Genomic DNA, 13,040 nt, shown 5'->3' with positions numbered 1-13,040 from the left:
CATGGCTAATTATCCTTCTATCTTTTCTTCATTCATTCATTCAGCAGTGATTAAATGCTTACCTACTGGTAGCTGTTTTCATTGAAGTCCTAGTTCTGTGCTCCATCCTAGAGGCAGCTCAGAGCAGAGGTAAGCCTGAGTTCTAGAAGGCCCTGTGAGTGGAACCCAAGCCTATGCCAGGCCTGACAACGCACTCTGGGTATTGTGTCTAAGGCTCATCCTGACTGAATTTGGAGGGTTGTTCACACTGCACAATTGGCTGTCAGCTGATTACATTTAGATTTTGGTCACACAACCCATGAAGATAATCAGCCAATGTGTAGCAGCCCTCCTTGGATCTCCATCACATAACAAGTTGCAGCAGATAAGGGGAGGCTCTTGTAATGGTCACCTCCCAGGAAGCCAGTACTTTCCTAAATGCAACAGAGATTTAAGAAAAACAAACAGAAGCAATACCTGTCCTTGAGAACCTTACAAACTACCGAGAGAGAATTCTCGAACCACCTCCTATGTGCCAGGCACTGTGCTAGGCACGGAGAACACAGAGTGGAGGTCACAGCACCTTTGTCCTCCAGACACTTAACATTCCACTGGGGCAGAGGAACATTACACAGAAGATAAAGATTGGCAACTGGGCAGTGCAGGAGATGGAGCACTGGACTTCCAGTCAGAAAGAACTGAGTTCAAATCGTGCCTCAGGCATTTGCTAGTTAGGTGACCCTGGGCAAGTCACTTAACCTGTTGCAACCTCAGTTTCCTCCTCTGTTAAATGAGGATAATGATGGCATCCGCCCCTCAGGCTTGTAGAGAGCATCAAAGGAACACCTGTAAAGAACTTCCCAAGCCTCGGATATCTGTGGTAGGGGAGGGAAGAAGTGTTGGCATGGCGCCTGCTACGTTCCTGCCTCTCTGTAAGCTCTGCAGATGTTATTCATCTGAGATAATAGAAATGCTGTCATCATCATCATCGTTATAAAAATAAAATACAACAAATAATAAAAATACATAGAATAACGTACAAGAAGTATAAAAATATAATACAGTAAAATGAATATAAAGACAATGAAATGTATGTGTATATAGGTATATATACATATACATACCTATACACACACGCATACACACATATATAACAAAATAGCAAGCAAAAAGCCTTTTTTTGAGGGGGAATGTTAAGGGGAGGCAAAGGGAAGAAGAAAGAGCTTTCCTGGTCATGAAGGACATTTGTGGAAAGTCATAGAAGATATACAGTCAGAGAATAATTCAGAGATAGTGGAACGTAGCCCAAAGATGGGATTGTATGTGTGTTTTAAGAGCTTGAGGCAGAACTCACACTCAGCTCTCCCGGGTTCTATCCACTGCCATGCTGCCCCCATGGAGTCACGTATTTCCTTTCCTGAAGTTGCATGCTATGTATGATTGGTTTGCTTGGATCTCGTCCTGTTCTACTTCTCCCTGAAGGGAGAACATTGCCACCCCCTGCTACAGACCTAGATAAATAGCTGTCGGGCCAGTCCTGAGTCCTCCCTCCTGTCCATGGTTTCAGTGTCTATCAGACGCCTTTTTAGTCCTTTGCTTACGTACCTTAGAGTCATACTTGACTGTGTGACCCTGGGCAGGTCACCAAACAGTTTGCCTCCATTTCCTCATCCGTAAAATGGAGATAGTGACACCGCCTACCTTCCAGGCACGTTGTGAGGATTAAATGAGGTTGTATTTGTAAAGTGCCTGGCATGCACAGAGTAGCTGTGATATAAATGCTCATTCCCCTTTCCTTTGCCCTTTCCCATTCCATTTCTCTGCCACATCTTCTCAGCTGCACTTCCATGACAGCTTTCACACGTCCTCTTTCTCTCCCCTCACAGAGCCACCATCCTGAGTCAGGTCTTTTCACCCATCTCCTGGATCATTACATTTAACACCCTGTTGCTCTCTACCTCCAATCCATCCTCCACACAGAGGCCAAATTACTCTGACTAGGACCCTCCCTTATTCAACAGTCTTAAATACCTCCCTGTTGTCTTTAAGACAAAATCCGTAAGTCTTAGCCTTGGCTTTCAAGACCCTTTAGAGTCTGTCTTTCCAGGCTTATTTCATATCATTCCACTTTCACCAAACACTGCATTCCAACATGCCATCCACATGGGACTCCCAGCTATTCCCTGAACTCCACGTTCCACCTTCAACCTCTGAAGTTTTGCCTGTCTAGCCCCCTGCTTGGATTAATTGACCTCCTCCTCCCAGAATCCTTCCCTTCCTTCAGGATTTCCCTTAGCCTACCCTTCTTCCATGATTCTTTTTCTTCCCTGCCCTGATTAAAAGTGTGGCTCCTCTCCTCAAATTTCCCTTCAGCACTCTGTCTGGGTCTCTCCTTTGGTCCACTGTCACTCCCCACCTTGTATTTTGCTCATCTATTTTAGCTGTATCAGTCGCTGCCTCTCCCTCCCATTAGAATCTAATTTCCTCGAGAACAGGAACTGTCATTTTTCATCTTTGTCATCTCAGCCCCTAGCACTGGGCCCTGCAGATAGACAGATGAAGCAAAGAGCCTGCCCGACCACATCACTCCCATTCTCAATAAATCCCGTGACTCTCCATGACCTCCAAGACCAGATACAACATCCTCTTTGGGTGTTCCAAGCCCTTCATAACCTTGGCCCTCCCCTCCTTTCCAGTCTTCATATACCTTATAACCACTCCCCCTAGCCTCCATGTTCCCTTCTAGTCAGAGATGCAGAACCTCTGTTCTCACCTCTGGGCATTTTCTGTGGCTGTCTCCCACAATTGGAATGTTCTCCCTCATCCCTATCTCCCCCCTGGCTCCCAAATCCCAGCTAAAACCCTGCCTTCCACAGCAAGCCCTTGCCAATCCCTCTTCATTCTAGGGACTTATTTTCTATTTATCCTGTTCTGTACTTATTTTATTTATTCTGTTTCTTATTTGTTTATATACATTTTTTGAACATATTTCTTGCTTTTTTTCTGCCCTGTTAGATTGCGAGCTTCTTGAGAGCAAGGACTCTTTTGCCTTTCTTTGTATCCCTAGCCCTTAGCACAGTACTTGGCACATAGCAGCTGTTTAATAAATGCTTATTGGCTGGCTGGTTGACTATGTACCAGGCACTGTGCTAAGTGCACAGGTTACAAGTACAAGTAAACAAAGGCAATCCTTCCCTCAGGGAGCTTATGTTCTAACAAGGGAAGACCCACACAGAGAGAGAGCTAAAAGCAATGGTGTAGGTAGGGAGGTGCCCGACATGGGCATGGTGGTAAGTCCAGAGGTTAAATAGAAAGGTGCTTTAAAAATGGTGGAGGGCTAGACAGGTGAATGGATAAACAAATGGACTAATGGAATATATAAATAAATCAATGAATAAAACAAACGAATGAATGATAAAGTTTGTTTCTGGAGGCTCCATGTGCAGGACACTCTCCTCTTACAAGACAGTAAGTCTTCACCCGTGTGCTTCTGATTCTTAAAATTCATCTGAAGCTTGGCTTGGAGAACATTTCTTTTTCAAGTACTACTGTATTTGCATATTAGTCAGCTCCTTCAAGCTTTGTCCCCCTTATCTCTTCTTTTCTGAAGCACCCACTTGTCTTCCCAAATCCCAGGCAGACTTTGTCACCAACTGGCCCATCTCTAGCCAGAAACATTTCATTGCCAGCCCCCAACATGGAGGATGTTAATTCTTGCACAGAAGCCTGATCTGGGTGGATGGTATTGATGGGAGGCTAAGTCCAAATGTCTGAGTTCTGACTGGCTTTTTTTTCTGGTTGTGGTTAGAAAAGCAGCTGAATACAGAGATGCTCTTGTTTTGATTCTTTGCCTGTCTCCTGGGAATTCAGTCTTCCTTGGCAAATAGTGGGGTGCGAAGATCTAGGCTACTTCAGTAATGAGTTGCCCTGGATGACTTCTGAGTCCTCTTCCAGTCTGAGGATGTTCTTTTCCCAAGCATCAAGGTAGTGTCATAGCTCGAGTTGGAAGTCAGGGACATCTAAGTTCAAACCTGACCTTAGACTCAAACTAGCTATGTGACCCTGGGCAAGTCACTTAACCTCTGTTTGCCTCAGTTTCCTCATCTGTGAAATGAGGATAATAATAGCACCTCCCTCACAGAGGGGTTGTGAGGATGAAATGAGAATTAACTTATGTAAAACACTTTAAAAGCCTTAAAGCAGTATGTCAATGCCAGTTTTGTTATTATGCCCATTTCACAGATGTGGGAAATGATCTCCTAGTCAGTAGGTACCTGCAGAGAAATTTGAACCAGGTCTCTCCTGTCTTTAAGTCTAGATATAGAGGTTTCTAACCAACACCCTTTTCTCTGCTACACTAATCTGACATCTCTAAATAGTAAGCAAATAGAGGAATGCCATGCCCAGAGCAGGGGCACCTTGGCTCTGATCAGCCACTCAAGCTGTTGGTAGCAGTCATTTGTGCTGCTTCCAGTGGCTGCCTGTGTAATCTTCCAAATGGACCTCTTGGAGCATGTCCTTCCATTCCTTCCAACCTTTTTTTATGGTTACTCATTGTCTACCAAATAAAATACAAATTACCAACCTTGGGCATTCAGGGGTCTTCAGGATCTGGGTCCATCCTGTTCTTCCAGCCCTGTCTCATCCCCTTCCCTGTCTGCATGGTTAGTTGGACAGATCCCTGACTGTGGAGTCAAAGAACCTCAGGTCCAAGACCCACCTCTGATACTTACCTTAATTACCCTGACAAGGTACTTGTCCTAACTGGGCGTCAGTTTCCTCAAATGTAAAATGGAGGGGCTGGACTAAATGGTTTCTGAAGCTTCTCTCTCTCTGTCTCTTTCTTTCCCCTCTCCTGTCCTCTCCCCTTCTGTTCTCTTCTCTTCTCTCTGTCTTTCTCTCTCTCATTGAAAATAACCTCTGCAGCTTCAGATTTCTCATGAAATGAAAAACCTTGGCCTGACCCTGTTCTTTGCATTTATCTCTTTCTCCCACAGATCTTTGTTACTCGTGTACAGGTTTTTCCCCTCTTTGTGGTCCCATTTATAGGCTCATCATACATATTCCTTCCTATTTATAGTTGTTCCCCCAAGGCTCTCTCCTGGGCTCTCTGCTCTTCTCCCTCAACACTCTCTTAGTGAACTGATAAGCTCCAATTGATTCAGCCACCTATCTATCACCTCTCTGCTCATGACTCCCAAATCAACCTATCCAACCATCATTTCTCTCGAATCCCAGTCTTGCATATCTACACCTTTCTGGGAAAGGGCTCCACAAGATTGGAAACTCTTTGAGAGCACGGTCTACATCATGACTTGCATGCAGTAGACATTAAATGTTTGTGGAATTTATTTGATATTATCCACCTTTCTTAAATGTCACATATGGCACTTTGTTTCCCAGGGGTCAAGGGATAGAGCAAGAAAATCACTGAGGATTGAAATTAGAGAAGAAATTTAAAAGTTGATTGAGAGTGGTAAGCATCAGGTTACATAGGAATAAGTGGGAATTGTGGGCACTAGGGATGAGAACCCATAATTAATGGGCTTTGACAATAGACCTTGAAGGAGCAGACTCCACAGACTTTAAATAACTTAGAGTAGAACATTTCCAAAGAATTGCTCCATTTTCCAAATACTTGTCTTGAAGCTTTGCAGGTCAATAAGTGTTCTGTTTTCCTAATAATAATGATCCTTTGATCCTTTTGCTTAGTTGTGGTCAGAATTAATACTAGCAGAGTGTTTAGTTGCAAAGCTTTTCCTTCAGACTGTTCTGTCTGCCTGGAGCAGGGCTGACCTTGCCGACCATTCTTTTTTCTCTACACCATCACCCTCCAGCATACATGTGTGAAAAGATGCTGGTTAGGAACCTCTATATCTAGTGGATACCAAAGAATTTTTAAGATTCAAGAGTTTTTGAAGATGAATCTGAGAATATAGCCATTACACCTTTTAACATGGTGCTGGTTAGAAACCTCTGCATCTGGTGGATAACAAAGACCTTTTAAGATCCCAGAGTTTTTGTATCTGAATCCAAGAATATAGGCACTATCCCTTATGTTCCTAGCTGCTCAATTAAGTTGGCTGATAGTCTGATACTTCTGTGTATTAATGAACTCTTTGGTGGATATAATACTGCCTTTTGGGGGCTAGATGGCAACCCACATACATCTCCATCTTGTGTGAGCCTTGCCCACACCCTTCCATGGCCTAGTGTAGAAAGTCTGCCCAACATACTGGAAGTCTTTCTCTGGGCATTTTTTAAAATAGGTTTTGTTGATATCCTTCATTTTTATATTCTGTGCCTTCTCAAGGTCATAATCACAGACATGAGCTTGTTTTTTATGTAGGGAAGCAGCATGATGTGGGGAAGGAGAATGAGATTAAGAGTAAGAAGAAATTGATCCAAATCTCAGCCCTTTAATTTACAAATCGACCTTGGGCGAGTGTCTCAGAGGTTCACTTTTCTCTCTAGAAATGGTGAAATAATGTTTGTACTAGATATGTCCCAGAGTTACTGGGAGGAAAGCATTCTGCAGACCCTTGAAGTATCGTAAAGATGTGTTGTTCTAATGGTATTTACCATTGCTGTTGTCGATGAGTAGTTATCATCATTCTGTACATCATACGGTGCAGTGAGACCTGCAGGACCCATTAAGGCAGGTAGTCTTATTGAGTTTTATACTAGATGACCCCAGACTGCTGTCTTAAGTGTTAAATGGCTTTTTTATGGTTTTGCTGTTTCTGTTTTCCCCTTGCTGTTAACTGTTATTTCTCCTACAGTCTCTGTATTCAATCCTCTACTTTCTCTCAGTTTGCTAGACCTTGTCTTCCTTGCATACTAGATAACCAGATGATAGAATTGTGTGTAAAGTAAGAGCAAACAGGCTCCAAGTATGGAGCAGAGAGTTCAAATGCTTCAGTTTTTATGTGGGGACTTCACGTTCTCTATTTTGGCTGCTCCGAGCCCTTTTTCCATTTTCTTTCCTGTTTTCAGCTGTGTTCCCGATCAGTGAGGTTGCCAGATAGCCATATTCACTTATTTGCTTTGCATCTGTTCTTGTCTATTTTTATTGTAGTGGGATGATTTTTCCCCCCTGGAGATAAGGAAAGGTCTGTGAATATGTGAGTGTTCCAGGAACTGATCTTGTGTTCTCCTAGGCTAATGACTTACACAGGGGTCCCAAAAGTCTTAGTGCAGTCTTAAGCTTTATTTTGTTGTTATTCAGGTACTTTTCAGTCATGCCCATCTCCTTCTGTGAGCTGGGGCTTTCTTGGCAGAGATGCTGACGTGGTTTGCCATTTTGTTCTCCAGCTCATTTTATAGATGAGGATACTAAAGCAAACAAGGTTAAGTGACATGCCCAGGATCACATAGCTAGTAAGCATCTGAGATTTGAACTCAGGAAGATAAGTCTTCCTAACTCCAGACCCAGTGTTCTATCCACTGTGCCACCTAGCAGCCCCTGAGCATTGATGATCTGAAGCTATTAAAGCTTAAGACTGCACTCCAAGACTTTTAGGATGTCATGTATTGCACTTTGAGGCTTGCAAAATATTTGACATACATTATGACATACAATGAATCCTCAGAAAGTGCTCTTATAGCCACTGACACCCAGTTGTGAGGTGACAGTCATGAAGGTGGTAATCAAGTCAGCAATTCTTCAGCTGTGTAGATGTGCCTTAATAGAAGTCTTTGTACAGGGTGCTGCAGACAGAAGGTACGATCTAAGGCTAGAATCATAGCGTATCAGTGTTGGCAGGAGCTTAGAACGTAGATCACAGAATGTCAGAGCGAGAGAGGACCTCTGAATATAGAATTTTTGTATCAGAAAGGACTTTAGAGCAATGCATCAGAGCCAAAAGGCCCGTAGAACATAGGCAGTGGTTCAGGGATCTCCTGTTCTTATTGGGAGTGAGGGAGTAAGGTAGTAACATGTAAATATTCTTGTACTTCAGAAGTTCTGTGGTTTCATAGGGGTGAGCGTGGAACACAGAACATCCTCAATAGAAGAGAACTTGAGAGAGACTGACAGATTTCGAAAAGACCTCAGAGCACAGACTGTGCCAGACCTCCAAGGCATCGCAGAATATAAACATAAATGTATAAATATATGTATATATACACATATATATATAATAGAATGTTAAGAACACAATATCAGAACTAGGAGGTATCTTACAATATAAACCATAGAATCTTATAGTATCAAGAGGGACCTTAGATCACAGAATGTCAGACATGGAAGGGTCTTTAGAACAGAGAACATAAAATGTCTATAGCTGGAAGGAACCTTAGAACACAGACTATCAGACCTGGAAAGGATCTTAGAATATAAAAAATAGAACATTAGAAGTGGAAGGAACCTTAGGACATAGAACACAGAACACGGAAACTGGAATTTTCCTTAGCACATAGAATGTTAGTGTTAGAAGAAACTTGAGAACACAGAATATCAGAGGCAGAAAGGGCCTTAGGACATAAAATGTTAGTCTCAGGATGGACATTAGAACATAGGATGTTAGTGTCAGGAGGTATTTTAGAATACAGAATGTCAGAGTGAGAAGGGCTCTTGGAATATGCAATGTAGGATGTTAGAGCTAGAAAGGATTTTAGAACAAAGAACTAGAAGATCTTTTGGAACATGGCATATTAGAAGTCAGGGCAGGAAGGAACCTCAGAGTATGGAATGTTAGGAGCTGGGAAGGCCCTTAGAATATGGGCTGTTAGAGGTCAGAAGAACCATGAAGATCATCCTATCTAACCCTGTCACTTACTAGATGAGAAAACTGCTAAGACTGTGATACAGAAGTAAGGCTCTTAGTCCTGTGTTCACACTGGGAGATCTGTTCCTTTATAGTTTCTGCAGTCAGGTTTGTGTGAGTGCATGTACTCTTTCCCCAGTCTGACCATTTGCTCCTTGAAGCGAACTCTGCAGCTTGGCCCAAGGCTCTTCCAGCAGAGTTCTCTGAACCTTGGCCCAGAAGGACCCACTCTGCTCAGCTCCCTCCACATGGGATCATCTTCCTGGTGGAGGAGGAGGTCAGTGCATCTCCTGGCTCTCCTGCTAACTCGTTTTCTTTTCCCTTCCCAGCTGTAAACCCTCTACTGTGCTCCACAGCCCGCTTCCATTGCAAAAATGGCCTTTGCATTGACAAGAGCTTCGTGTGTGATGGAGAGAACAATTGTCAGGACAACAGCGATGAGGAGACCTGTGACAATTCTCAAGGTAGCGTCTGGGCCCGCGTGGGGGCGGGCATGGCTCACAATGAAGGCCATCTTTTCTTCTTGGGTCATCTTTGGGACTCTCTGTCAGTCTCAGTAAGTGCAAGGGATTTCTGTTTTCAGGAAGTTATGGAAGCATGACCCAAACAGAAAAATTTTCATTATAAACATATCAGAGAAATGAACTGAAGAAAACGTTGGCATTTGGCCATGTTGGGGGCAAAGGTATGAAGTAATGGTAGTGACAAGCTGTAAACATTCTTCAGCTTCAGAAGATCCGTGGTCTCTCCTCCATCCAGGGTGGCTGCTCTGTGTGTTTTATAAGCTGTAATGGACAGAAGCATAGCCATCATCTCATGGCCAACCTACTGGTGATCAGCCTCTCCCTTTAGCTTTAGATGGGGCTAGTTCTTGGATGAAGGCATAAAGTCCAATGTTGATCCCATGTTCCACCTCCAAAGAATGCTTTGTCACTCCTAGATTTAGAGAGCTCCCTATGCAGTCACATTCTTAAGTTTCCAGTAGAATACGAGTTTCAGGAGAGAGGTTGTGATAAGCTCGTATCCCTTCACCAGAACATAACTCCCAAGGCAGAGAAAAACTAGCATCCCCATCACTGGAATGGAAGGATTTTTGTACTAAAAATACTTGCCTCTTTCTTTGAGCTCAGTGCCTGGTTGTCTTTGCTGAATGGGTTAAAAATTAGAAATGTTTTATTTCCCTCTGCAATACTTCCCAAGCCTTGAAAATACATTTTTTTTCTCTGTGGACTGGGGAAAGAAAGGTTTTATTTAACGTTATTTTGATGGGGGCCCAAGACAATTAATATGGTACACTGACGTCCTTTTTTTCATTTCATCAGGCTAAAATCCATATCTCAGGCTTTGAAGCATCTATTTTATGCCTCTCTCCCTTTGCCTTCTGTCAAGCTCCATTCGGAGTTGTTTTCTTCTTTTAGACTTTAAGATTAATGACAGCCATTTAAGAACAGGGGCCAGGGGAATCCTGAAAACCAGCGATTATTGTATCTTTCCTGGCCATATGGAATGTATAAGAGGATCAAGAAGCGCAGTAGTGGAGTATTATTTTAATTGTGGCTTTGTTGGTCGGAAACATAACCTGTCGAGCAGACAGTTCCAAAAACAGAGACTCAGAAATGGCGTGTCCCTGGTGGCTTGGTTGCCTCAGCACCAAGGAGCCTGCTGGGGGCTGAGGGCTGAGCGGTGTGGCTCTCACACATGGTGGGCTTGGGGCTGAAGTGGGAAGAGGTGGGTCCTCCTTGTGGGCTCAGCTGATGCTTCCCTGGGTTCCAGAAGCTCGGTCCCTCAAGGGCACCTCCAGGACTTGCTACTTCTGATGTAGCAGAGGAGGGAGCAGATGGCAAGTGAAAGGGGCTTCTGGGAAAACAAAGACCAGAACCCAATGGGTCAAGATGATCCCTGAACTGGCAGGGAAGGAGGCCTGGGTTCTTGGCCCAGCTCCACCTCCCCCCAGAGGAGGCCAGAAGGATTCCTCTCTTCTTATCTATGGGCCTCAGTTTTTCGTTCTTTTCTGTTTAAAATTTTCTTTATTGTGTTTTTAGTTTATGGGATCAAACAGGCATTTCCATAACATAATAGATCAACCCTCCCCTGCTGCCCCACAGCAACAACACAACACACACACACACACACACACACTCTCTCACACTCACACTCAGAAACAAAGGTTCATTGTAGGGGTTAACCCTTAGGGTTAGGGTTAGGACAGGATGAGAAACGGGTCGGGGAGTCTGTCAAGCAGTAAGAACCATTGATAATAATTGCCAACTCTTTAGGGTTTGCAAAGCCCTTTCCATGTGGCATTTTGTTTGGTCCTTACAACTCAGTAGGAAACTGCTCTTCGTATCTCTGTTTTACAAATCAGAAAACTGAGTCAAAGAGAAGTGAAATGATATGCGCAAGGTCACACATCTAGTAAGGATCTGAGGTTGGATTTGAATTCGGGTCTTCCTGACTCCAGCCCTTTTTCTACTCTGCTGGGCCACCTAACTCCACTTAGTTGCATATTGGGCTTGGAAGCAGGGTTCTAATCTCCTGCTGATGCTTTTGTGTGACCATGGACGAATCTGTTGACCTCTCTATATCTCAGTTTCCTCTCCTATAAAATGGGGATCATAATAATCTATAGTACCTCCCTTACAAGGCTGTTTTGAAATGTCAGGATCATGCATGCAGAGTATTTTGGAAACCTTCCAACACAACACAAATGTGCAAAGAATGCTGTATTTTAGAGTCAGAGGACCCCAGGTTCACTAGCAAGTGACATAGCCCAGACTAGGGCCCAAGTCCAGCCCTGTGCTGCCTTGGCAGGAGATCTGTATGAGGGATGAACACTTTCCATTGTCAGGAGAAGAGAGTGGGAAATCAGGGGCAGTAGATTTTCAGGTTAAACCAACTTCAGGATGGGAAATCCCATGGGAGCAGTTAGCTCCCTGAGGGCAGGAACTGTATGTTGTACTAACCCTCCAGAGAGGCAGCTCTGGGTTGTGAAAAGGATCTGTCCTGCCCCTGACATGTAGTAGTGGTGTAAGCCTAAGCAAGTCACAACCCCTGCCTCTCTCAGGCAACTCTTTTAGACAATAAGTTGTGAAAAAGGTGCTGCCTTGCACTGGTGAAAGAAATTTCCTTACCTGGGACTTCTTTATACCATGAAAATCATAAAATAAATTAATAAATTTGGGGGGTAAAAGAAAATCATAGGTCTATTTTGTCATGCTTCACTCATCGGTCATCCCATCTCCCATCTTCACACCTTTGCCCTGGTTGTGCCCCATACCTCACCTCTGCCTCCTGGTTTCCCTGGCTTCCTTCAAGATTCTGTTTAAATCCCATTGTCTGCAGGAGGCCTTTCCCAGTCCCCACACCTTCCCCCACCACTAGTGCCTTCTCTCTGTAGATTACCTTTCATTTAGACTATATATGTATCGATTATGCATCTGATATCTAATAAGCAGAATTAAAATAGCTCAAAGGAAATGCAGGTGGCACAAATGTAGAGAATCTACCCCCAGTGTTCACATGGGCTATTTGTGCCCACCCTATAGTAGAGCATTCTGAACTCATCTGGGTCTGATCAGCCATAGTCGGACACACTGAGACTTGACTCCAACACAGGGATGTCATTACTGTCCTCTTCAAGAATGAAGGACAACAGCCATCTAATACACAGGTAGTTTGGTCTCCCCTCTCCCCCATTAATCTGTGAGCTTTCTGAAGTCAAGGAATAATGTTTTTGCCTTTCTTTGTATCTCTAGCCCTTAGCACCAGTGCCTGGCATGTACTAAGTACCTAATAAATACTTTTTTACTGACTTGCCTTTGGCTCACTATTCCTGTACCCAGTGCCCAGCACAAGGACTGGGACATAGTAAACACTTAATAAAGGCTTGTTGATTGATGGATTAATTCTGTCTGGGTAAGAAGCTGATCTCTTCCATCGTCATTCTCTCTCTGAGGGAGGATTCTCACCTCCAGAGGGCTTACCAGCATGTTTAAGGTTTTTTTTCTCTAGAAGAGAAGGTTCTTCTGTAGAAGAGAGGTTCTTAATCTTTTTTTTTTCCCTGTCATGGACCCCTTGAACTGTCTGGTGAAGATAACTGACTCCTTCTCAGAATCATGTTTTTAAGTAACTGAACAAAATGACAAGTTTCACTTAAAGGTTTGTGAAAATAAAGGTGTCATTTTTCTCCCTGCAATGTTCACAGAACCTCTGGAGTCTTTTTCTTTTGGAGACAGTCAGGGTTAAGTGACTTGTCCAAGGTCACACAGCTAGTAAGTGTCTGAGATCAGATTT

The 13,040-nt window shown here is 43.6% G+C and overlaps 1 protein-coding gene across 17 annotated transcripts in view; it reads left to right on the top strand.

Annotated features, from left to right (window-relative positions):
• Positions 1-13,040, top strand: part of LDLRAD3 (low density lipoprotein receptor class A domain containing 3) — a 272,380-nt gene that overhangs the window by 157,978 nt on the left and 101,362 nt on the right. For all 17 annotated transcript variants that reach the window (XR_011969230.1, XR_011969231.1, XM_072619137.1 and 14 more), the window contains one exon: positions 9,077-9,211. Coding sequence is in view for 15 of the 17 variants with exons in the window: in XM_072619137.1 (XP_072475238.1) it covers positions 9,077-9,211 (135 nt within the window). In the remaining 2 variants the exon portion in view is untranslated. The remainder of the gene's footprint in view (positions 1-9,076; positions 9,212-13,040) is intronic.

This window comes from Notamacropus eugenii, chromosome 6, assembly GCF_028372415.1.
Source record: "Notamacropus eugenii isolate mMacEug1 chromosome 6, mMacEug1.pri_v2, whole genome shotgun sequence".
NCBI classification, from domain to species: domain Eukaryota; kingdom Metazoa; phylum Chordata; class Mammalia; order Diprotodontia; family Macropodidae; genus Notamacropus; species Notamacropus eugenii.
The sequence above is the reverse complement of the archived record's forward strand: the minus strand, read 5'-3'. Positions and strand labels throughout refer to the sequence as shown.